This window comes from Rhinopithecus bieti, unplaced genomic scaffold (genome assembly GCF_001698545.2).
Source record: "Rhinopithecus bieti isolate Rb0 unplaced genomic scaffold, ASM169854v2 scaffold_3062, whole genome shotgun sequence".
Lineage (NCBI taxonomy): Eukaryota > Metazoa > Chordata > Mammalia > Primates > Cercopithecidae > Rhinopithecus > Rhinopithecus bieti.
Window position 1 is genome coordinate 2,331,768 of NW_016804432.1, and position 26,515 is coordinate 2,358,282.

Consider the following 26,515-nt stretch of genomic DNA (forward strand, 5'->3'; position numbering starts at 1 on the left):
AAAAAAAAAAAAAAAAAAAAAAAAAAAAAAAAAACAGGGCCACAGAACAGAACAGAGAGTCTAGAAAAAGGCCCACACATACATGGTCACTTGCTTTGTGACAAAGATATCTCCATGATGCAGTGGGGGAAAGGTTGTTACTAAGTCAAGTACAGACCTAATATAGACCTAAATATAAAAGGGAAAACTATAAACATTCCACTAATATAGACCTAAATATAAAAGGGAAAACTATAAACATTCCAGAAAGCAACACAGAAGATGTTTTCAGTAGGTCATAAAGGGATCCAATAAAAGAAATTAACAAATTGGACTTCATTGAAATTAAGAACTTCTGTTCCTCAAAAGGTATCATTAACAAAATGAAAACATAAACTACAGAGTAGAAGAAAACATCTGCAACACAGACTCATCCAGACTATACAAAGAACTCCTACAAATCAACATGAAAGATAGCCAAAGTTAGAAAATGGGCCAAAGACTTGAAGAGGACTTCAAAAGAAGAGAACATGCAACCTTTTTTTTCCTTTTTGTGGAGACAGGAGTCTCATTTTGTTGCCCAGGCTGCTCTCGAACTCCTGAGCACAAGCGATCTGCCTGCCTTGGCCTCCCAAACTGCTGGGATTACAAACATGAGCTAACGCGCCCGACAAGAGGACATTCAAATGGCTAACATCTAAAAAAGCATTCAACATCATTAGTTATTGAAGAAATGCAAGTGAAAAACCACCATGAGATACCACTACAACACCAGAAATATTCTGAATTTTTAAAATGGATAATACCAAGTTTTAGCAAAGATGCAGGACAACTAGAACTCTAATACTCTGACTGATTGCAGAAAAAATTGATATAATCACTTTGGAAAACATCTGGCATTATCTCTGAAAAAGATTATTGGCCAGGCACAGTGGCTAATGCCAGTAATTCCAACACTTTGGGAGGCCAAAGCGGGCAGATTGGTTAAGCTCAGGAGTTCAAGACCAGCCTGGTTTTGAAACCCCATCTCTACAAAAAACACAAAAACTAGCTGGGCATAGTGACGTGTGCCTCTGGTCCCAGCTACTCAGGAGGCTGAGGTAGGAGGATCACCTGAGCCCAGGAGGTCAAGGCTGCAGTGAGCCATGATCACACCACTGCATTCCAGCCTGAGCAAGAGAGTGAGACCCTGTCTCAAAAAAAAAAAAAAAGAAAAGAAAAGAAAAAAGAAAAGATTATCTTCTTGACCAAATTTTAGTCAGGCTCATTTGAGTCCTGTACTCACCTAAGCTTCCTTCTCCATCCTTGTATAATCCAGTTTTAGTAAGAATCCTACTAAGTCAGTTTAGCCAGAATCCCCTAACACCATATTTCATCACCTGCCCTACCATCTCCCAGCAATGTCTGATCACCTGGCCTTGGCCTGCCTTCAGCAAGAATCCTGTTAGGTCAATTTAGCCAGAATCCCCACTTACCTCTTAGTAACTTTCCCTCCACTGATACCCTCTCCGCCTAACCCTGTTCCTTGGTTATAAATTCCCACTTTTTCTTGTACTTGGAGTTGAGCCCAATTTCTCTCCTCCAATGCAATACTCCCTATATCTATCACAATAGTCCTAAATAAAGTTTGTCATACCATTTCAACAAGTGTCAAGAATACTTTTTTCTTTAACAGCTATTAAAGCTGAATTCAGTGCCTTAGCATTCCACTCCAGTTCCAGAGATACACTAAACAGAAATACACACATATGTTCAATAAATGTGTAAGAATGTTTATGGCAGCTTTAGTCACTGTAGTCTTAAAATGGAAATAACCCAAAAATCCTTCAGTACTAGAATGGATACCAAAATTGTGAGATATTCACACAATGGAATACTATACAATAAGAATGACTGAACTACTGTTACATTGAACAATATAGATAAATTTCACAAACACGATGTTGAGTTAAAAAAAAGCAAGACACAAAAGAAAATAATGAATTATTCCATTTATAAAATGTTCAAACGTAGATGACACTTATATATGGCAATTAAAGTCAGATTAATGGCTACCTTTCAGGAAGACTATTTGATAGCTATGACCCAGAGCTCACCACATCAAAAGAAACACACTTCATGAAGGACAAGTATTTAAGCTAGAGTGGAGAAATGAAAACGACCAGGGGGAAGTCGAATAGTCACTCCCCTGGCACTCTAGTTTTTCCTTCATTCTCTTTGAAGAATTCAGTACTTTTCACCGCCATTTTATCTGATTTCGCCTCCACCCCACACACCCCAACCACACACACAAATGAATCAGTGGTCCATAAAATCTTCCTTCACAAAAATTACAGCAGGACCTATCGCTTTATTTCTCCCCTTTTGGAAGAAAAGGAAACCATCTCTATCACCCAGAGGAACTTACCTCCAAATTCAGCAAAGAACCAGAGTTTACGACTCCAACTTCATACTTCATCAAAACCCTACAGAGCTGGCCTCATTATCTTTGGAGTAAAGCTTCCAACTTTTACAATATCTTTCTATTAATTACAACAATAATGAAATAGAATGCTTGTAGACTGAAGGTGGACACTAAAGTAGTATCCACAAGAAACTGTTTGTCAAATCCAAATTGGAAGACTAGCAAAAGTTATTTCCATTCAAAATACATTTGTAGAGGGAGAATTATCAAAAACTGTTTAATTGTGTTAACTGTGATGAAATGCCACTCCTGACTGCTAAGGATATAAATGGTATTAGAAGATCCCTACATGGTTAGAAATGCCTTTTTTACTCTTGTCTGGAGTATGGTGAAGAACCCTTGACTAACCTCCAGTTCCTCTAATCCCATATATTCACTTACCTTTAATTTCACAAACTGCCATCTTTATGCTTCCTTTGCTCCCTTTGCAAACATCATCCTGTGAATCATAGTAGGATAAGATTCCATTATCTAAAACAAACCAACGAGGCTGCCAACCTAAAAAGATCATAAATAACAAAAGGTCAATTGGAAAGACATTACTTTTACCACGTAGAAAACTGTGATTTCAAAACTTGCCATCCACATTATTTCTTGGCTCTCAAATAACATTCTGACAATGAAATTTTAATCACCAAGGCTTATCAAAATGTTTTGCATCAGTCTTCACTTTACTGGGAGAGATTTCTGGAGAAATCTCCAGAGCAGCAAAAACACAGGGAGTAATACTTCTAATTCTAGTTCACAGTGTTCTTATTAACAACCCATAAGGCCCATCCTTAGTAATAGCCCTAAACTGGGTATAGCATAACTGCCCTCTTTTCCTAAAAAGGAACAGAGTTGGGGTTATGATATTAAGGGAAAAGCCATGGAAGACAGGGATTCTAGCCTTACCTAGAGTATCATTCTTTAATTGGATAATCATACCCTAGGGGCGAATCTTTTCATTTCAATAAATCTCTAAAATTCCCACTCTCTAAAATGTACAGGTTGAACAAGATGACCTCTCAGGTGCCACCTGGCCCTCTAATTCTGCACTGTGGCTCTTATAAAATGCATACTTCTAAGCAAACTCCCTTAAACACAGTGAGTGCTAAATGAATTCCAGTCTCTTAAATAGAAGCTACATACCCTATGGTGAGAACATAGATTCCCCATGTGATCCCCTCTTCCCTTGTCTGCAGTTGCACAGCTAGGGCAGAAATCCTAGAAACTGCAATTGTTCAATTGATATTTATTCAGTGACCAGAGCTCACATCTATCACAGACTTGGCTTCATGCCAAAGCTGGTGACAAGGATGATGGCTTTCCTTGGCACCCAATTCCCACTCCTCTTTGAAGCCAAACTTGGTGTTCCCTGGAGTCTTATCAAGCATGCTACTAATTTACAACAGTTCACTGACTATTAACATGGTGACCATGCTGGGGGCAGCGTGACTGTCCTTGTTCTTTCCGTGACTATTAAATAACAATTCAGCACAAGTGTTCGTGGCTAAAATGTACATTTTAAACCGTGGGTGTTCAAATCCTGGTCACTTTTGCTATAGCCTGCCACATGATTAATCTGATCTTTCCAGGGTCAGATAGTGCCGAGAGGGGAGATGGGTCAATCATCCTTACACTTTAATACAGATCCAGGACTTAATTCCCCAAAAGGATTTATCTTTAACACTTTTGAAATGACAACACTGAGTCATCATAAAAGATTAAATTTTACTTTGTAACCTTGTTTAGGAAGGCAGGGAATGCAGTAATACAGTTCAGAAAGATAGATATCTAAAGCAATTAAAAACCAGCAACTTTCAGGTTCCTGGAAGATTCCTTTTTGTGAAACAACAGAGTATTCCCTAGTGAGACCTAAACAAATTAGAAAGTAAGTTATTTTGGTATATGGACTTTATCTTGCTCATCACTGCATTCCCAGCAACTAGAATGGTGCCTGGCACATAAGAGGTACCAAAAAAATCTATTTCTCAAGTGACTGAATAAATAAATGAATGAATAAATACCCCAAAAGTGAGGTATTTCATGGATTGCTGCTGTTGTTGTTGTTTTGTTTTTTTGAGACAGGGTCTTGCTCTGCTGCCCAGGCTGAAGTGCAGTGGCATGAACATGGCTCACCACAGCCTTGACCTCCTAGGCTCAAAAGGTCCTCCCACCTCAGCTTCCCAAGTAGTTAGGACTATAGACACGCCACCGAGACTGGCTAATTTTTTAATTTTTTATAGAGATGAAGTCTCACCATGTTGCCCAGGCTCGTCTCAAATTCCTGGACTCAAGTAATCCTGCCACCGTGGCCTTTCAAAGTGCTAGGATTACAGGTGTGGGCCACCACTCCTGGCAGATATTTCAGATTAACCATGAGAATATAGATATACAGTATATCTTTGAGAGTATATTGTATTGATCATGCATGGAAATGATAAAAACATTATCTTTCCAAACACTAATTTACCTTCTCAAACAAATTATAAGCAGGAGGTGGTGAAAATACACTCCTCCACCCAGGTCTAGTGTGCCTATAGGACAAATTATGATTTTGCAAGCCTGCAGTACTGCAATTCAATATCTCTTTAAAACAAATATTGGGCAAAATGATTCATTTAGAATTTGTAGCAACATGAAAGGTGAGTGGTTGAACATATTAATATAATCAAGCCTGTTAATTATCTCTACACACTTTTTGAAGAAACATTTAATAAAACAATTTCTAATTGATTCACACACTCAAATAACAGAGGGTAATATCTATGAAAAGAGTCACAGGTATTCCCTTTTAAAATTCTTTTTTTTTTTTTAATTCTTTTTATCTCAAACTACCAAATGTTACTGAAATTCTTACTCTCTACAAAGGATTCTCAAATAACACTATCTTTTTCTTTTTTTTGAGATAGAGTCTCACTCTGTTGCCAAGGTTTGAGTGCAGTGGTGCAATATGGGCTCACTGTAACCTCTGCCTCCCAGGCTCAAGTAATTCTCATGCCTCAGCCTCCCAAGTAGCTAGGACTACAGGTGCACGCCATCATGCCTGGCTAATTTTTTGTATTTTTTGTAGGGACAGGGTTTTGCCATGTTGGCCAGGTTGGTCTCAAACTCCTTACCTCAAGCTGTCTGCCTGTCTCAGCCTCCCAATGTGCTAAGATTACAGGCATGAGCCACCGTGCCTGAACAACACTATCATTACACTGAAAGATCACTTAGTATGAACAGCTGCTCATCCTTATGACCTATGATGAACTAAAATTAATCATCAGCACACTGTCGACTCAAATTTAACTTTTAAAAATGAAATTCTTCCAACCAAAAGATTTCTTTTCAACCAGCTTCTACAATGCATACTAGAAGTTGACTAAATGCCCTGCAAAGACTAAAATCTAAATCACATGCAGTGAAAAGCTCAACCACTGGTTATTTAGTACCATAGGAAATGAGGAAATGGCCACCAAGACCAGGTTTCACCTTAATTCTTAAATTATGACTCATCTCAGTAATGACCCAATGGTTCCTCTGGCACGACCTCCACAATACCATGCTTAGGAATACTTGCAATGAGATGAGTATCTGCATCTCAAAGCATACAAGCTACTGTCTTTTTGTTTTGTTTTGTTTTTTTGAGACAGGATCTCGCTCTGTTAGCCAGGCTGGAATGTGTGGGTACAATCATAGCTCACTGATCCTAGCTCACTGCAGCCTCCATTTCTCTAGCTCAAGCAATCCTCTCGCCTCCGCCTCCTCAGTAGCTGGGGCTACAGGTGTGCACCACCACACCTAGCTAATTTTTTTGTTTGTTTGTTTGTTTGTTTAGTAGAGACCACATCTCCCTGTGTGGCACAGGTTGGTCTTGAGCTCAAGCAATCCTCCCACGTCTGCCCCCCAAAGTGCTGGGACTACAGGGGTGAAGCACTCTACTGTCTTTAACAGTTAACACTATACCTCAACCAAACAATATAACTGCTGTATAACTGCTCTCACAAGGGCTCAAATGAAAATGCCCAATAAAAAATATTTATCTAACTTTTAAATGTTTCCCATTGAAACATGTCACTTATAGAAATAAATTGACTTTTCAGTTTGAACAAAATAAAACATCTGTGTATCATAAATGTTAAAAGCATTTGCTGCTATCAATCTGGCTTTAGAATTCTAAGAAATCAAAAAGCAGGTATAACTGTAGCCCAGTGCTTATGCCTGAAAAAGTTTATGTGCACATTTTGCACAAGATCAGGTGGACACAAGTTGAGAGTACCACACAATTACTGAGGGATTCGATACTTTTGGCAGAGGGAATAAGTGGGCAGCAAGTCATGATTTGCCTATGCTAGACCCCCCAAAAAAATCTGTTTACTCTTCAAATTTATGTTAAAACCATCCTCTCACTTAGTGAGGTCACGGAATTCTGGAGTTGGAAGGCATGTCCAGGACAAAATAGCTCATCACCCTGGCCTTATCAGACTGAGGTTCTGGAAGAATAACTGACTTGGCCTTGATTGTTGGTTGATGGCAGAGATTGGACTACAACTCAAATTTAAGGAGCTTTTAAATAAGCCAGACTGCCAATGTCATGGAAAGGAGCCCTTTCCTGCTGGTCTCTGATTTCTTCAAAGTTCTCCCTTCCACCCACTTCACAGGTGAAAGTGACTTGCCTGCTCCCTTTCTGTGTATTGGCACTGTCTTCCACTATTTCTCACACAGTTAACAGAATTCCCCAACGTAAGGATACTTCATTGACAATCCTTAAGAGAATATTATCTGGGGACAGCTTCCAAAATCATGCTCGCTAAGCTCGAACAACCTCAACAAGACAACTTTTTTAAATAAAATGTTAAGGAAATTAGAAGAAATACAGAAAAGAGTTCTTAAAATTAAATCTTGTAATTGAAACAATTAAAGGGTCCTTTCCAGTCCAATACTCTGACAACTCAGTTATTAACAAAATGCTCTTAAAGTATGAATACTAAGTGAGAATAAGGACGGAGATCGCAACAACACATGTAGGGTGACAATTTTTCCGGAGGCTACAGGAGGCAAAGATTGGTATTATCACACTAGCAAATAAGTGGCAGGTGCACTTCCCACCCTCTAGAAGGTGCGCAGCCTCAAACCCTCCCCTGAAGAGGCCAGAAGGACTCAATAAGCCTGGAATCCAATACAGCGAATTCGCTCTGAGGGTCCGCGGAGGCCAGACAGAGGAAGAGAAGCCCCGGACCCGCCTTCTCCGCAGCCTCCTGCCTAAGCCCCTCCAAGTCCCCGGCCTCTCCCCTCTTCCCTCACCACGCGAGCCCCCATACCTGTGAGATAGTTGGTCCACTTGTACAAAACCCCCTCCATGCTTCAGAGCCCCACACCGCGCATCCTCCCGGCCCGGCGCCAGCCGCGGTGATGGGGTAGGCGCGGGGCCTGGGGCAGCCACTCCCGGCCCGCCCGGGCCCCTCCGGAGCCCGCCGCCGGCACGAAGCCGCCCTCTGCCTGCGCGCGCCGCCGGGACGTGGCGGCCCTTAGAGGCCGGGACAGCGGGCGCCGCGTGGAGCTCGGGGGCCGCGAGGCGCGGGCCCAGACATCCCGGAGTAAGCCTCGGCGGCGGCGGCCGCGACAACGGCAAAAATGCGACCGTGACCGGCCTCCTGCTCGCGCTTCCGCGGCCCGGCGCTGCCTCCTCCTCGCCTGCCTTCCTTCCCCCCGGGCTCCCCGTTTGTTTTCATTGACCCCGACGTCGCTTTCACTTCCTGGATGAAAGGGGCCGGATCGTCCCGGGAAACCCCTCCCCGGCGGCGGGGCTGAAGGAGCGGGCGCGGCCTGCGGCCTCGCCGCTTAGCCGGAGGCTGCGTGAGGAGGGCGGACCTGCGCGTCGCACCCTCGGCCTGCAAGCTAGGGCCGCCCTTCTCCTTTCACGGGCCCAGGGCCAACAGTCCCCAGGCTCCCTAGTCTCCCCCTGGCCGCCAAGGCCCAGGCCGACCGCCCCCGGGGGTCGAGGCCTTCGGGCTCCACTGCGCGCGCAGCCCCGGTGCCCACCCGAGGAGGAGCTCCCCGCACACTCATCCCTCCGGCACTTAGTTCTCTCGGGTTTTCCTGTTTTTTTTTTTTTTTTTTTTTTTCTGAAAAAGTACATAATATCTTGTTTTTTTCATAAAATCCTGTTTTTTCTTCAAAAATAAAGCCTTCCTATTTCTGTTTGCTTCGTATTTTCCTCATATTCAAGGGGTCTGAAATTATCTCCTATGAAGGCAATGTGCAACAGACGGGGTCCTCTGACAAGGAATGGCGATGGCCCCCCAAGGAACTGTCATCACGCCAATAATTAACCTTGGATAGCCACAATTTTATTTAGAATATAAAACATGGAACTTGACTTTGGAATTTTATTCTAGAAAGGGGGACTTCCCCTAACTTTAATGATTTTGAAACTCCTGCTTGGACGCAATCGTCATCTTGCATAATCGGCAGTAATTTTCAGGTTTATGGAATTTTGCAAACCTTAAGCAAAGCACATCAATCGGGCTCAGTGCTGCGGCTTTTCTTCGCATCACCCAGGTGGAATAGCACCTCTACTCCCAGAACTTAATCCAGGCGAATGCAGAAGGCCTTTGCTAGTTTTCTGGTTTGGGTAGTCTTTGGGTATTCACTTGGAAACAAGGCGAATTGATGGAGGAAAGAGTGATGGATGGATATATAATAAATATAATTCAATGACAGAATCTAGGCGGTGGGTGTACGAGTGTTTACTGTAAAATTCAACTTTTCTGTGTATTTTAAAGGTTTTCATACTAAAATTCGTGGTGGGGGGGTGTGGTCACACAGATTTGACCAAAAACCTGCTGTTTATTAGCTGCGAGATAGCTGCGAGATTAGGAAAAAATGCCCAATACTCAAGTTTTCTTGACTGATGTGGAAAATTACGTATCCCATGGGATTGGTACAAAAAAGTCAAAAGAACATTCCCCGCACTACCAGAGGCCCTCGAATCAAGGGCGGCCCCGAGTGGCGGGGGAAAGAAATGCCAGCCAGCGGCGGACGCTGTATCCTGGAGGTCGGCTCTGGGAAATGCCTGCAGCCAGGCGGAGGAGCTGCTGCACCGCAGTTTCGTCGCGTCGGGCTGGCGTTCAGGTTGTGCGACTCAGCCTGGAACTTCTGAATGCAAGACTCCGAGCTGAGGATTCGCTTCAAGGACACCCCAGAAGCACCCAGAAAGCCACCGCCAGCCTATTTTTTACGTTCCTTTTCCAGCATGCCTCTTCCTCCCCCCAGTATCTATCTGCTCGTTCCCTAGGGGTCTTAGAAGTCTTTTGCTTCCACAATGACAACCATATTCCCTGACTCTACGACATCCTTGGCTGTTTATTTCGTCTTATGCCAGTTCCATTTTAGAAATGTGAATGTTGTCACCGAACCCTGAGGAAACCGGCTGTAAAATATGCGAGTTTAGCGAGAAGAAGCGGAGCGAGTGTGCGGTGCAATCTTAGAGACTGAGAACAGCCAGCCCGGGGGCCTAGAAATAGCGTTAACCGCGCTGAGCCGGCTGCCCGAGGAGGAGGGGTTGGGCCTATGAGAGGGCAGGGCCGCGTCTATGGCCCAGCCCTGGCCCGTTGTGACAGTGTATACAACGCCTGCCACGCGTCGGAACTCGGTGGGGGGCATCCACGGGGCGCGAGTGACACGCGGGAGGGAGAGCGGTGTTCTGCTGGAGCCGATGCCAGAAACCATGCATTTCTTATTCAGATTCATTGTTTTATTTTATCTATGGGGCCTTTTTACTGCTCAGAGACAAAAGAAAGAGGAGAGCACCGAGGAAGTGAAAATAGAAGTTTTGCATCGTCCAGAAAACTGCTCTAAGACAAGCAAGAAGGGAGACCTACTAAACGCCCATTATGACGGCTACCTGGCTAAAGACGGGTCGAAATTCTACTGCAGGTAGGAAATGCTGCGAGCTGCCCACCCGTCCAGTTGCACAAAATCTTGCCTGCCTCCACCAAGCCTAAGCCTTACTGGTTGGTTGGTTGGTTGGGGTTTTATTTTTTAACAGTAAAAGTTGAGCCCTTTATTCATTAAATATATATATATATATAATTCTCTAATAAACTGAATATTTCTATTTAAAGTATTGAAAATGTTGGTCCAATAAATTATCGAAAATACAGTACATCCACACACACACCAACCACTACCATTACCTTTAATTCTGGGACCTCCAGAATTAAATCAAGGTTCTGCCTGGTAAGGATGTTCACATTTTTCCCTTGCCGGAAGTATTGAGTCTTTATGGAGGAACACGTGAAATAAAGAGATTTAACTCCAGCCTTCAGAAGCACGATTTTTATAGGTTATGGCCACTTTCTATCAAGAAAAACCATTACTTCCCTGGTGACTTCTGCTGGGCCCTGCTCCCCGATTCCACCTGGTGCCTACTCTGATTTAATTGATGGCTTATTACTCAGACGGAGAATCTTTTCTTCATCCTGTAAAGATAGGACTGGGTAAGATAGTTCCATCCATTTAGAATAAAACAGAGAAATTTAATAAGAATTTATACAGTTTTTAAATTTAATATTATATTAGGATTTAATAAGAATATAGACTATATTACTAGAATTTAATAAGAAAATATACCATTTTAAATTACTTTTAAAATGACTTTTTGAGGCTAAACCTGCCTCATCATTTTTTACAACACACTCAGGGGAGTTAAATGAGTTCTTTGTACAAGCCATGCAGCTAGTTAGGGGCTGGAGACCCATTAAAAAGTTAGCTGTTGAATAGGTTTTGTAAAGATAACAATTTTAAAAAATGAGATGGCTCTTAATGATTAGCTTTGGGCAAATCATACTTCTTTCTGGTGATTATAGGGAAGTTTGAGTCAAACACCCCATTAGGGGTTTTAGAAAGAGTGCTTATATGGGAATGATGGTTAGAGAGGACTCCAGTTTTAAATGCCCAGCTGTATTTTCAAGTTTGATTTCTTGAAATCAGTTTACTTAAGTATTGTTTTTTATTATAGCCGGACACAAAATGAAGGCCACCCCAAATGGTTTGTTCTTGGTGTTGGGCAAGTGATAAAAGGCCTAGACATTGCTATGATGGATATGTGCCCTGGAGAAAAGCGAAAAGTAGTTATACCCCCTTCATTTGCATACGGAAAGGAAGGCCATGGTAAGATGTTTAATTTTAATTTCTTGTTTTTGTTATATTTAAAAAATGATTAGTAGATTTCTGGGTATGTAGGTCTGAAATAATTGAAAGCCCAGTCTCAAAGAAATATTTGTACAGCCATGCTCATAGCAGCCATGTACAGTAGACAAGAGATGGAAGCAAGCCACATGTCCATAGATGATAGAGAAATGGATAAACAAAATGAATATATGCATATATGGAAGCCAGGCACAGTGGCTCACGCCTGTAATCCCAACAGTTTGGGAGGCCAAATTGGTAGGATCGCTTGAGGCCAGGACCAGCCTGAGCAACAGCAAGACCCTGCTCTACAAAAAAAAAAAAAAAAACCAACACATGAAATGGAATATTATTCAGCCTTAAAAAGGAAGAAAATTCTGAGACATTCACCAACATGTATCAGCCTTGAGGACATTATGCTAAATGAAATAAACCAATCACAAAAAGACAAATACTGTATAATTCCACTTATATGCGGTACCTAGAGTAGTCAAATTAATAGAGACAAAGTAGAAGGGTGATTGCCAGAGGCTGAAGTGAGAGGGAAAAGGGGGAGTGTTGACCAATGGGTATAGAGTTTCAGTTTTGCCAGATGAAGAGTTCTGGAGATTGGTTGCATGGCAGCATAAATGTACTTTACTGAACAACACACTTGAAAATCGTTATGATGGTAAATTTTATGTTATGTGAATTTTACCACAATTAAAAACAAAAAAAGTAAAATAAATAAAAAATGATAGATGAAATAAAGAGAACAGTTGAGTCCAATGACCTTAAGCTCTATCTAGTTCAGTCCAGTCCCCTCTTTTTGTTTATAAAGATAACATGACATTGTTTGAATATAGATACCTGGCCAGAGTTCTTTCTTCTACATTGTGGCAACACTCAGGATGATTCTATATATTCTATAAGCTCTATCTTAAGCATTTTTTTTTGAGACGGAGTCTCACTCTGTGGCCCAGGCTGGAGTGTAGTGGCACAATCTCGGCTCACTGCAAGCTCTGCCTCCTGGGTTCACACCATTCTCCTGCCTCAGCCTCCTGAGTAGCTGGGACTACAGGTGTCTGCCACCACACCTGGCTAATTTTTTGTATTTTCAGTAGAGACGGGGTTTCACTGTGTTAGCCAGGATGGTCTCGATCTCCTGACCTCGTGATCCGCCCGCCTCGGTCTCCCAAAGTGCTGGGATTACAGGCTGAGCCACTGTGCCTGGCCAAGTATTTTTATTGTTTTCAGCATATGTTATTATTACATAAATATTTATAACAGATCTTTAGTAAGCAGTACCAAAGTTAAATTCATAAAACTCAGAAACTGGAACATGTGGGTTTAGAGTAAAAGGACAGGATGGGTACATTGTAAAAGGAACATCTGAGATATAATAAGCTGTCAGTCATTATTACCCCAATACAGGACAAGCCTTCAAATGTGTAAGAAATGATCTTATTCTTTCAATATCTTGCCTATTTTAAAATCATAAAGCAAAAGATCTGAAAATCTAGGTAAAGCAAATAAATGGGAAAATGTTTGTATCATGTATGAAGGCTGACTTACTAACCAATAATGAAAATGACATATCCCTAGAAATGGGCCAAATTCATAAATAAGCACCCACTAGCAAAAAATAACAAATGGCCTTTAAGTCTGTGAGAATACTTAATTTTATTCATAATTAAAGAAATTTAAAATGAGACACCATATTTCATTCATCAGATTAGCAAAGACAAAACAACTTGGCAAAAGCATGGAAAAATCAGCATTATTGCTGGGAATAGAAATCATTCAACTTCTCTAACAATTGTTATCAAAAGTGAAAATGCAGGCCCAGGTGTGGTGGCTGACTCCTGTAATTCCAGCACTTTGGGAGGCTGAGGTGGGCAGATCACTTCAGGTCAGGAGTTCGAGACCAGTCTGGCCAACATGGTGAAACCCCCGCCTCTACTAAAAATACAAAAATTAGCTGGTTGTGGTAGAGTGTGCCTGTAATCCCAGCTACTTGGGAGGCTGAGGCAGGAGAATCACTTGAACCTGGGAGGCTGAGGTTGCGGTGAGCCGAGATTGTGCCACTGTACTCCAGCCTGGGCCACAGAGTGAGACTCCATCTCAAAAAAAAAAAAAAAAAATGAAAATGCACATGCCTTCTTATTCCAGTAGTTCCATTTCCAGGAATATGCACAAAGGTATGTGTAAAAGAACATTCACTGCGGGCGTTTTTGTGGAGGAGGGTAGCAAAAGGCTGGAAACCAGCTGCCTATCCATCAGTGGGAAATTAGTTAAATATAATATATCTACACAATGAATACTGTGTTGCCAGTAAAAAGAATTAAGTAGAGCTATACTTATTAATATGTTAAAAATAAAGTGGAAGCCAGGCATGGTGGCTTCATTTCTATAATCCCAGCACTTTGAGAGGCTAAGGTGGGAGGATCACTTGAGCCCAGGAGTCTGAAAGCAACCTGGGCAATGTAGGGAGACCCAATTGCTACAGAAAATTAAAAAGTTAGCCAGGTGTGGCGGTATCCGCCTGTGGTCCCAACTACTCAGGGTGCTGAGGTGGGAGGATCCCTTGAGCCTGGGAGGTCGAGGCTGCGGTGAGCTGTGATTGTGCCACTGCACTCCAACATGAGCAACAGAGCAAGACCCTGGCTAAAAAAAAAAAAAGAAAAAAAAATGTGGACTAGACTATATTCCACTTTTGGGATATGTATTGAGCATCAGTGCCAGGCTTTGTAGGCACTGGGCATAAAGCAGTGACCAAAGTAGACACTACTCCCGATCCTCTATGAGCTTGTATTTCAGAGGAGGAGTTTCACATATGCCTGTATCTACACAGAATGCATCTGAAAGAATATGCAGTCATCTGATGACATTAAGTGTTCCTGGGAAGGAGGCCTCAGGGTCAAGGATGAGAAGATTTATTTTCATTCTAACATTTTGTACCATTTGAAAGTTTTATAGTGCATGTATTAATTTTCCAAAATCAAATTTTAAATTACAAAATTGAATGTAGCAGAACAGAGAAGAAAAAAAAATTTTTTTTTTTGAGACGGAGTCTCACTCTGTCGCCCAGGCTGGAGTGCAGTGGCCGGATCTCAGCTCACTGCAAGCTCCGCCTCCCAGGTTTACGCCATTCTCCTGCCTCAGCCTCCCAAGTAGCTGGGACTACAGGCACCCGCCACCTTGCCCGGCTAGTTTTTTTTTTTTTTTTTTTTTGTATTTTTTAGTAGAGATGGTGTTTTGCCGTGTTAGCCAGGATGGTCTCGATCTCCTGACCTCGTGATCCACCCGTCTCGGCCTCCCAAAGTGCTGGGATTACAGGCTTCAGCCACCGCGCCCGGCCAGAGAAGAAAATTTTTAAAGCAGGCAGGGAGGATGGGCAGTCTGACAGACAGGCTGCACCTTGCATCCTTTGTTAGGTTCTTGCTCCACGTTGCTGCTTGAAGGCTATACAGAAAGAATCTTTGCCTCCTTACCCTATTTAGAGCCACTGCTAACTCCACCTGTTTGAAATAGTAAAGATTAATTTTCCACAATGAGATATTGGCATTGCTCCCAAATATTTCATGGAAGTGGCATGCCTTCTTTGAGGCAGTTGTCTTAGTCATTAAGAGTTATTTCCAGCAAAATCGGGGCATCAGTGCCCCACATTGGATTGGCGGGTGGTGGGGGGTTGTCAGTGCTTCCAGTCAGACCCAGTCAGGCTTAAAACTCCTAAAGAGACAATTTCCAGATAACTTCAGCTTTATTTTAATGCTTTTGCCAATAATTTGATCACATCAGAACAGCTCCATGGTACCATAATTTATATATCCTGTTTTTATTTGTATAAGAACCTGGGAGAAAGAGAAGGAAAATTGAAAATAAATTAAGTCAAATGCAATACTTGTGCTGAAAATCTGTCAAAAGTTAAGGCCACTTCTAGGCAAAATGATGGAGGAAGAGTTTGCCTTTCAGTCTCTTTCTCATTTTCAAAGTTTTCCTTTCTGTCTTGTGTTGTGTCTTCAGATGCCTCCACATTCTGCCTACCACTAGAGCACTCACTCGCCTATCTGCCTGGAGCACACACATCTGTCATCATCAGGTGCTCATCCAGGGTTCCCCACCCTCAGGCAAAGGACCACTTAGCTTATCCTTTTCATAAAGTAATTTATGCTTAGATATGAATGACTACCCAGGCTGCCTAAGCTCTTAATAAATCAGAAACTTGCTGCAGAGATATAGAAGTTTGACATGAAACAAGTTCATATTCAATTGGAGGTATCTCTAACAAACATTAAAGTGATTAATCTCACTAGTAATACCACCAGCACCCTCATTTTACAGGAAAGGAAACTAAGGCCCAAAAAAGTGTGTTAATTGGACCATAGTTAATACTGGCCTTGCCTGCATTGCAATACCTTGGATTACATTATTTTAAAAGTTGCAGTGTAGACCTTAAGCAACTGTTTAACAACTTCTTGATTAAATAAGCATTTAAAAGTAAGTTGTTAAGACCTGACATTAGCTATAACTTTATTTTAGGTAGTACTTGAAGAAGTCTTTCTTCTGTAAAATATCCTTGTCTCATGTCACAGAACAACCCTGCATGTCTTGAAATGCATGTCACTTGTTGGTGCTTAAATAACAATATATAACAAGAAAAAGAGGTAACTGGCAATGTATTTTTTTTTTTTTTTTTTTTTGTGATGGAGTCTTACTCTGTCGCCCAACTGGAGTGCAGTGGTGTGATTGATTTTGGCTTACTGCAGCCTCTCCCTCCTGGGTTCAAGCTACTCTCCTGCCTTAGCCTTTGAGTAGCTGGGATTACAGGCACACACCACCATGCCTGGCTAATTTTTGTATTTTTAGTAGAGACGGGGTTTCACCATGTTGGCCAGGCAGGTCTCGAACTCCTGGTGGCTTATACCACTGCGCCTGGCCAATATTTTCTGTTTATAGCAAAATTGTTCAAAAACTGCCTATGTACCTACGATATTTTTTCTTAAGAAATTTATGTTTTGGGCTGGGCACAGTGGCGTATACCTGTAATCCTAGCACTTTGGGAGGCTGAGTGGGTGGATCACCTGAGGCCAGGAGTTCAAGACCAGCCTGGCCAACATAGTGAAACCCCATATCTACTAAAACTACAAAAAATAGCTGGGTGTAGTGGTGCATGCCTGTAATCCCAGCTACTTGGGAGGCTGAGACATGAGAATCACTTGAACTCAGGAGGTGGAGGTTGCAGTGAGCCAAGATCCTGCGACGGCACTACAGCCTGGGCAACAGAGCAGATTCTGTCTCAAAAAAAAAAAAAAAAAAAAAAAAAAAAAATTTGAGTTTGTGTTTTGAATTTGCCTTGAATTATTGTCAGAAGTAATTGTTAGGCCGGGCGCGGTGGTTCAAGCCTGTAATCCCAGCACTTTGGGAGGCCGAGACGGGCGGATCACGAGGTCAGGAGATCAAGACCATCCTGCTCGATCACCATCACATGGTGAAACCCCGCCTCTACTAAAAAAATACAAAAAAAAAACTAGACGGGCGAGGTGGCGGGCGCCTGTAGTCCCAGCTACTCAGGAGGCTGAGGCAGGAGAATGGCGTAAACCTGGGAGGCGGAGCTTGCAGTGAGCTGAGATCCGGCCACTGCACTCCAGCCTGGGCGATAGAGCGAGACTCCGTCTCAAAAAAAAAAAAAAAGAAGTAATTGTTTTTCTGTCATAAGGAGATTATAACTGGAAAAAATAGGAATGGGTTTTATAAAACGACCATTGACTCAATCTCTAGCTCTTCTACTCTAAAGGCAGGTAATATGTGGTGCATTAGGTTAGGACTTTTATGTTAGTCATATGATGCATGGGTAGATCTTTCTATGTTTTCTCTTTGAAAACAACTAATCTGCTACTCCTTTTGGCTATAACTCACAAACTCTTTTCTTTTCAGACTATATGAAGACTTTAGCTAGAATGCTTCACTTTTTTATTAAAGAAACTGCTGTTTCCTTCCAAGGACAAACATTTTAAAAATAAATGCTATGGGTCATTCATTTGACAAATTGGACGGTCTGTAGTAGATCAGGCACTGTGTGGGACACTGGCAATATACTAATGACACAAGCTACCCACTGCCCCTTAGCAAGTCATTTCTGCAGGTCATTTTTATGACATATTTATCTGAAATAGCTCATTGTTTATTAAAATCACCTGTGACATCATGGCCTGGCACGGTGGCTCATGCCTATAATCCCAGCACTTTGGGAGGCCAAGGCGGGTGGATCATTTGAGGTCAAGAGTTTGAGACCAGCCTGGCCAACATGGTGAATCCCCATCTCTACTAATAAAGTACAAAAAATTAGCCAGGAATGGTGGCAGATGCCTGTAATCCCAGCTACTCGGGAGGCTGAGGCAGGAGAATTGCTTGAACCTGGGAGGCAGAGGTTACAGTGAGCCGAAATCGTGCCATTGCACTCTAGCCTGGGTGACAGAGGAATTTTCTTGTCCGAAAAATAATAATAATCTGCAACATCAGCTAATAGGTTAAGTTAATTAAAGAGAGCAATTCTAGCCAAGCCCAGTGGCTCACATCTGTAATCCTAGCACTTAGGGAAGCCAAAGCAAGCGGATCACCTGAGGTCAGGAGTTCAAGACCAGCCTGGCCAATGTGGCGAAACCCTGTCTCTACTAATAATACAATGCCTGGTGTGCACCTGTAATCCCAGCTACTCAGGAGGCTGAGGTAGGAGAATGGCTTGAACCCAGGAGGCAGAGGCTGTAGTAAGCGCAGATCGCACTACTGCATTCCAGCCTGGGAAACAGAGTGAGACTCCGTCTCAAAAAAAAAAAAAAAGATAAAATAAAATAGGTATTCAACTTAATGCTTAAAATGTATACAATTTCTTTGTAAAATTGTTACTGAATTTTCTTTTATTTTAATTCTTTTTTTTTTTTTTTTAATAGAGACAGGGTCTCACTATGTTGCCCAGGTTGGTCTCAAACTCCTGGGCTCAAGTGATCCTCCTGTCTCGGTCTCCCCAGAGTGCTGGAATTACACGTGTGAGCCACCATGCCCAGCCTGTTACTGGATTTTTCTATCATTGCACTTATTTTTTAATGTCTATAAAAAATTTGAAAGACAAACATATTGATACTTATGTTTTATTTATGCTTCCAAATAATTACACAAAATCATTTTCTAAAAGATTACTCATCTATGCTTTGAAATTTTTCTGCCCATGCATTTCTTCTCTGTGCCACCTCTCTTCTGTATTGATGATAGGAGAGTACAGTTGTCTCTCAGTACCTGTTAGAGATTGGTTCCAAGACCTTCTCATGGATTCCAAAATCCACAGAAGCTCAAGCCCCTAATATACAATGGCATCACATTTGCATGTAACCTCTGCACGTCTTCCGGGGTACTTTAAATTATCTCTAGATTACTTACAATATCTAATACAATGTAAATGTTATGTAAAAGGTTGTTGTATTGGTTAGGGAATAATGACAAGAAAAAGTCTGTACATGTTTATTACACACACAACTATCCTTTTTTGTATGAATATTTTCAAGCCGAGACTGGTTGAATCCACAGATGCAGAACCCACAGATATGGAGGGTCATATCCATGTATTAACAAAAATTTATGATTTGTACTTAATCAAGAAATAGTGGTCCCATAGGTCCTTTGAATTGACTTGGTTCAGAAACATGTGGAAAAAATATTCCTAAAATGTATTTATAAAAAAAGAGAAAAAAAGTAAAAATGAAAAGTATTGAAAAGCTGAAAGAAGTTATAAAAGATGAGAAAACTTAAAATTGTGAGTATTCAGATAGCAATTTTTATCAACATGAAATAATGTAATATGGTTATGGCAGTTTATGAGTAGATATTTGAACCATATCTTTACGTAAGTTAAACTGTTAAAATTTATACCCTTAGCAGAAGGCAAGATTCCACCTGATGCTACATTGATTTTTGAGATTGAACTTTATGCTGTGACCAAAGGACCACGGAGCATTGAGACATTTAAACAGATAGACACGGACAATGACAGGCAACTCTCTAAAGCCGAGGTAATTCAAACCAATTTCATATGTATAGTCTAATTGTTTTATCTCAGTTTAAATACATATGTGTTACAACTATTACTTTTTAGGTCTAGCTAGCATGGGCTCTGATCACTGCTTTTGTAGAGCTGGTCACAAAAAAATAATCTAAGCACTTAGAAAAAGCTCTAAGCTTGTTCAGTATAAACCTTGTGAGTCATCCTGTTCAATTGCCTTTCTCCCTGCAAGAGAGTCATTAAAATCCCAAATTATTCATCTCTACAGTGCTCTTGCAGTTTCTAGACTACACTAGCATATCTCTTTTTCAGGCAGCACTGTAAGAATTTGCAACAGGGCAAATAATTCATGCCTCATAGGATTATGAAAAGAGCTAGCAAGGATTTGAATTGAGTGGGCTAGAAAGTTGGTAAACAGGAGCCAGGAGTTCAGCCAGCTAGCTTCTGTATCTCAGTCTTGTAATAAAGATCTTGTAATAATAATGATAATTGGGCTGGGCATGTGGCTCAAGCCTATAATCTCAACACTTTGGGAGGCCGAGGTGGGAGGATTGCTTGAGCCCAGGAGTTCAAGACCAGCCTGGGCAACATAGGGAGACCCCTGTCTCTACAAAAAGTTTAATAAATTAGCCAGGCGTGTTGGTGCATACCTGTGGTCCCAGCTAGGAGGCTGAGGTAGGAGAATTGCTTGGGCCCAGGAGGTTGAGGCTGCAGTGAGCTGTGATCGTGCCACTGCACTCCAGCATGGAAGATAGACTGAGACCTTGTCTCCAAAAAAAAAAAAAAAAAAAAGATAATAATAGGTAGCATTTATTTTGTACTTTTAGTACCAGGTACTATTTATAAGCACATAAGTATGTGAACTTATCTAATCTTCATGATAGTTTATGGGGCAGACACTATTGTCATCATCTCCACTTTTAGATGGGGAAAACAATAATCAGGTTAACTAGCCAAAAATCACACAGTAGTAAGGGGCAAAACCTGGGCAATCTGGCTTCATGAGTCTTCTTACAGTTTAATTTTTCTTAGAGACAGGGTCTTGCTCTGTTGCCCATGCCAGGGTGGAGTGATCGTAGCTCCCTGCACCCTTGAATCCCTGGACTCAAGCCATACCCCAGCATGCCACCACACCTAGCTAATTTTTTTTGTTTAAGAGATGGAGTCTCACTACATTGCCCAGGCTAGTCTTGAACTCCTGGCCTCAAGTGATTCTCCTTCAGCCTCCCAAAGTGCTGGGATTACAGGCGTGAACCACCTTGCCCGGCCCACTGCTATATTTTTAACTTTGGACCTAGACTGCTTCTTTTAGAGAAAATCATGAATGTTTCAAGTCTAATACTATTTATTGAAGTCTAATGTTTTACTTAGTCCCACTGACCATACTCTTGCTTAAAATTAGTAAACCAGCTGTCTCCCCTCTTAACTAGTTAGGAGACATTTAAAAATGCATAACTCTACCACATAAGTGAGTAGTGAAAGGTAACTAGGTTGATTTCAAGTGATAAAAATAAGTCTTTTACTCTGTTGCTTTTTCATCTCCCTCTCCAATCCTTTCCCCACCCACCTCAACTTCTTACACCTGGATATTAGTAATGACTTTCCCTTCAAGCATCTTGGTTGGCCAACAGTGGAAGAAGGATAAGGGAACATGTCCTGTTCTTAAGAAGAAGGGCAGTTACAGGGGTGGCAGATGGTTCCCAAAGTGTACTTCTCCATTGACTCCTTACCACTTCTCTATTGACTCCTTATCACCCTTTTTTAGAGTGAATAGCAGCTGCAGATGAATTCGCATAGTACCCAAGGGCTCAGCCTATGCACACAGACCACTCATTATCACAGGCACACCAAGAGCCATGTTCTGCAGTATGACTACTCCACAGTAAGACATTAGACAATCTTAAATTCTTTTCTGGAAAATAAAAATAGAGAAAATTCAAAATACTAATCTACTTAGCTACAATTTCCCTGGATGTCTTTGTGATATCAGCTGCTTTATCGCCAGATGGACGAGAGTGATTTTCACTAACTTGAATAACAATAGCTATCTTTTACTGATGGCCATAATCATTATTCTAATCCTTGCATCAATCCTACAATATAGATACTTATTTACCACCTTTTACAGATGACAAAACTGAGGTTCAGAGAGGTTAATTTGCACACGACCACAGAGCAAATCCAAGGCAAAGCCTGAATTAGAAACATGAAAAAAAAAAAAAAAAAAAAAAAAACTTTATTCATTGTCAGAAAGATTAAGTAAACTATTTCATCAGTTTCATCTTTAAAAAAGAAAAGAAAATATTTCTTTAGTATTAAAGGGGAAGGATGGGGGAAATACAGTGTTTTATTAAATTAAAAAGTGGAAATAGTGTGGAACCCATTACTAGCAAAATCAAGGTCATGTTCTTACCCACTGTCTTTCTGTACCTCTGTACTATAGTGTACTGGAAAAGGAGTCGAGTTTAAGCATCAGCAATATTAGTTATGTAAAAATAAATGAACTTACTTAGAAACTGAGAAATATTTGAAGCTATTAAAAATTGTTTACACCTACATAGGATTGCTAAGCTTTGGCTGGAAGAAAAAAATGCGTCTCCCTCATGTAGGACCAAAGTCCCATTTGAGAACGGTTGATGTATCCTTCATTAAGGTCCACTGATTGCTCTAAAATAAAGTCAACTTGCAATGCGTTGACCCCAGGATATGTATTGCTAAAAACCTCTCAAACTCTAGCTTTCAAAAATACTCTTGCCTCTATAATGCCAGCCTTACTGAACATTACCTCCAGGTGATTGTGTGTTGCTTTCTTTAGTTCTTATAAGGATTAGTGCTTTCCAATGGAAATATAATTGAGTTACACATATAATTTTAAAATTTTTATAGTCACATCTTAAAAAGTAAAAAGATATAGGTGAAATTAATTTTAATGTTATATCTTCACTCAATATATCTAAAATATTGCCATTTCTATATGAAATCAATATAAAAGTTACCAATTAGATATACTTTTTGAAGCCTTCAAGATGTTATATATTTTACATTTATAGTAACATATCTCATTTTGATCTAGCCATGTTTCAAGTGCTAATTAGTCACATGTGGCTAGTGGCTACCATATTGGACAATACTTTTAATGTGTGTTTGCATAGAGAAATTTTATATAATTAGTGAATACTTCAGGATTCCTTTCTTTATTTGACATTATTAAAGAGATTATTATAGTTACTGTAGATTTGGAGGAGAGCAATAGAAGCCTAGAAAAACTTAAAATACTAAATTTTATTTCAAAACCCATAGTTGTATTTTATTGATTATACAACATATTCATTAGTTTTAGAGATTATAGAAATGCCAATTTGGGTTTTTTTCACTAATGGCAGTCATGCATGATTTTCCTTTGATAATATGAACAGCATGGATTATTAGAAAGCATTTAGTTTCAACAAAGTTCAATTTAAATATTAATCTTTGAGTATGTACCACTAACCATCTATCATCTTAGGGAAAACTAATTTGAAGACCTGTTTCTCTCCAAAACATTGCTTCAAAGAGTAAGAAAAATAAAACCTCAAATAGCTTTTCAAACTGTTGTGTCATTTACTATAAGTAATCTTGGACATGAATTTCATTATTATAAATATTCCTCAAAGTTACTGGAAATTTACTGTGATGCCTTTTAATTAAAGGAATGTTATTTTGGCCTTCCAGATAAACCTCTACTTGCAAAGGGAATTTGACAAAGATGAGAAGCCACGTGATAAGTCATATCAGGATGCAGTTTTAGAAGATATTTTTAAGAAGAATGACCATGATGGTGATGGCTTCATTTCTCCCAAGGAATACAATGTATACCAACACGATGAACTATAGCATATTTGTATTTCTACTTTTTTTAGCTATTTACTGTACTTTATGTATAAAACAAAGTCACTTTTCTTCAAGTTGTATTTTCTATTTTTCCCCTATGAGAAGATATTTGATCTCCCCAATACATTGATTTTGCTATAATAAATGTGAGGCTGTTTTGCAAACTTAACTTGTAGGAATGGTATGATTGTGTTTCCTGTTGCTGTATTCTGTAAACGAGAATTGTAGCACCATGAAACAGACCTCTCGGTCCCAGTGGGCATTTCTTCCCCTTTCAGGATGTAGGAGGACATGTACAGTATGTCAAAAACTGCAAGCTTTTCCCAACTTTAACCTTAACAGCATGTTAATATCCAGTTTTTTAATACTTTAAAAGTTAAAGTGCCTCATATTTTTAAAATATCCAGTAAGGACCCAGGAATTAGCATTTCACTTGTTTATACATCTTATAACATTATGAAGAGGATATAAAAATTCTAGAACTGAAGAGTCTTCCTTTGGTATATGTGCAGGAAGAAAGTTGTATATCTCTGTTCCACAAAGAACACAACACAGTCTCTATACTTTTTGGTGTAAGCTTCTAGCCTTGGTTATTTTCCAGTGGGGAATGTTTAAAGATATTTGACCAAACCAAAGACTTTGCCTCTTATAGCAAGCATAGAGACTGTACTGCCTGGCTTTTGCATTCCTTCAGACATTATTATAAATGTGCAACTCCTCTTCCCTCTTTAAACCTTTATAAGATGTCTGCCACCCCAAGCTTTTGTCTTGATAGTTTTAAATTGATGTCATGAAATTTCTTAGTTTTCGTTCCCTTTTTCTAGTTATCTCTTTCCTTATGTCACCTCATTTCCCATCATTCTTGTCATTAATGATGAATGATCATTACAAATTGGTATGCTGTCAAATTTTGATAAATGTGCCAAACAAAGGAGGATATACAGTGCCATGGCAATTTTGTGTCATGGTCAAGTTATGATATCATATGACTTGAGAATAGTATGTAAGAGATGCTGTAGAAGATCACGTTGGTGCCAAAGAAAGGGCACGTGTCTATCGGAACATAGAAGATTTTGCATACTGCATGATATGGTTAGGCTTTGTGTCCACACCCAAATCTCATCTTGAATTATAATCCCCATAATTTCCATAATCCCCACATGTCAATGGAGAGACCAGGTGGAGGTAACTGAATCATGGGGGTGGTTTCCCCCATGCTGTTCTCATGCAATCTTTGGTTTTACAAGTGTTTGATAGTTCCTCCTGCATTCATTCTCCCGCCTGCCACCTTGTGAAGAAGATCCTTGCTTCCCTGCCTTCCACCAAGATTGTAAGTTTCCTGAGGCCTCCCCAGCCATGGGAAATCGTGAGTCAATTTAACCTCTTTCCTTTATCAATTACCCAGTCTAGGGCAGTTCTTTACAGCAGTGTGAAAGTGGACTACTACACTGCATATATAGGAAAGTATGGTCAGACAGTAAATAGCTCTGTTCAAAATAATTGAGTTCCCAACAAGTAAAGTTTTTTCTACCTTCTGAAACTTGCTCTTTCCAAACCATTGTTCATCCTTTAACTTCTTTACACTATCAAAATTCTATTTAAAATAGAGGGCTTTCAGATGAGTACGTACAAAAACAAGTGTACATAGGGGTAACACAACCATGAGATTAGTAAATAACACATGGCTAGCACATAATTTGACACCTCATAAAACAAGAATCTGTACTATCTTTTCCTTCCTCCCAATATTTCCTCATTTCTATGCTCAATTTTCTAACACTTTCTCACGTGTTTAATCATTTACTCTTTCATTGCCTTCCCTCAGAAAAACCTGCTCCGTTGAAGTAAACTAAAAAACTCAATATTCTTTATTTTGGTTTGGAAGCTGTCTCCATTCTCTGTATCCATATTAAGTCACCCTATAATCTAAACTTTGTAATTCTAATTTTTTTGTCCCATTATTTTTCATACAAAGTACTTTTAAACTTGTTTTTAAAAAATGACAGATAATGGCACATGAATAGGGAGATGATTCATTCTAAAACTTGTATTTACATAATTAAAAATAAATTTCTAATCAATTCTACATACAATACAGTGTACAAGTATTTCGTATCGGCATGATTGCCTTCTGCCTTCATATGCATATATGTGGCATTCAGTGCTGTGACTACATTTTGAGTTCTAGAATTTTAACATTTTATTCATTATACAATTATTTTAATAAAGGTAAATAGTAATTTAGGTTGTGTATGAAAAATTCAGATTTCTCAACAGAGTAGATTAAAAAGATCTTTCAGAACTGAATATGTTAAATGTTTTAAACATTTTCAAAGAAACAGATGTGTCTTATCTGTCTTAACTTTACAATGACAGTATTGCATTTTATGAAGACGAAACGCGTGAGCATACCCACATCATAGAACGGCAGCCCATTACTACTATCAGTCACCTTGTTAACTGTGTACACAAAACCCCATGTTGCGTTCAGTGTGCTTTTAATTTGATACTGCAATTAAACATTTAGGATTGCATTAAATTATTAACACATTTTTCTCATTTTACCAGACCAAAGGCAATAGTTGAAGCACCATAAAGTTGCTACTTGTGCAGTCTTGTCATCCTTACAAGTTGAATTGAAAGTCGATTGAAAACAAAATTGGTATTTAGAAAAATCTCTTAATTATATAAAAAGTTATCTAGGCCAGGTGCGGTGGCTCACACCTGTAATCCCAGCACTTTGGGAGACCGAGGCAAGTGGATCACAAGGTCAGGAGTTCAAGACCAGCCTGGCCAAGATGGTAAAACCCCGTCTCTACTAAAAATACAAAAAATTAGCCAGGGGTGGTGGCAGGTGCCAGTAATCCCAGCTACTCAGGAGGCTGAGGCAGAGAATTGCTTGAACCCAGGAGGCAAAGGTTGCAGTGAGCCAAGATCGTGCCACTGTACTCCAGCATGGGCAACAGAGCAAGGCTCTGTCTTAAAAAACAAAAAATAAAGTTATCTAAAAT

The 26,515-nt window shown here is 40.2% G+C and overlaps 2 protein-coding genes across 3 annotated transcripts in view; one reads left to right on the plus strand and one right to left on the minus strand.

Annotated features, from left to right (window-relative positions):
* Positions 1–8,413, minus strand: part of PLEKHA3 (pleckstrin homology domain containing A3) — a 25,561-nt gene extending 17,148 nt beyond the window's left edge. Inside the window, exons 1-2 of the mRNA XM_017868278.1 lie at positions 7,732–8,413; positions 2,825–2,941 (exon numbers count right to left, since the gene is read on the minus strand). Coding sequence (XP_017723767.1) covers positions 2,825–2,941; positions 7,732–7,771 — 157 coding nt within the window. The 5' untranslated portion in view covers positions 7,772–8,413. The remainder of the gene's footprint in view (positions 1–2,824; positions 2,942–7,731) is intronic.
* Positions 8,414–9,494: 1,081 nt separating this feature from the next.
* Positions 9,495–25,594, plus strand: FKBP7 (FKBP prolyl isomerase 7). Of its 2 annotated transcripts, none has more exons than XM_017868280.1 (4): positions 9,495–10,348; positions 11,433–11,584; positions 19,514–19,644; positions 23,346–25,594. In XM_017868280.1, exons 1-4 carry the CDS (start codon positions 10,005–10,007, stop codon positions 23,505–23,507), a joined length of 789 nt encoding a protein of 262 aa, XP_017723769.1. In that variant the 5' UTR covers positions 9,495–10,004; the 3' UTR covers positions 23,508–25,594. The 2 variants fall into 2 exon arrangements, with proteins under 2 accessions (XP_017723769.1, XP_017723768.1); XM_017868279.1 differs by having other exon boundaries at positions 9,500–10,348; positions 19,511–19,644; positions 23,346–25,590.
* Positions 25,595–26,515: the final 921 nt, after the last annotated feature.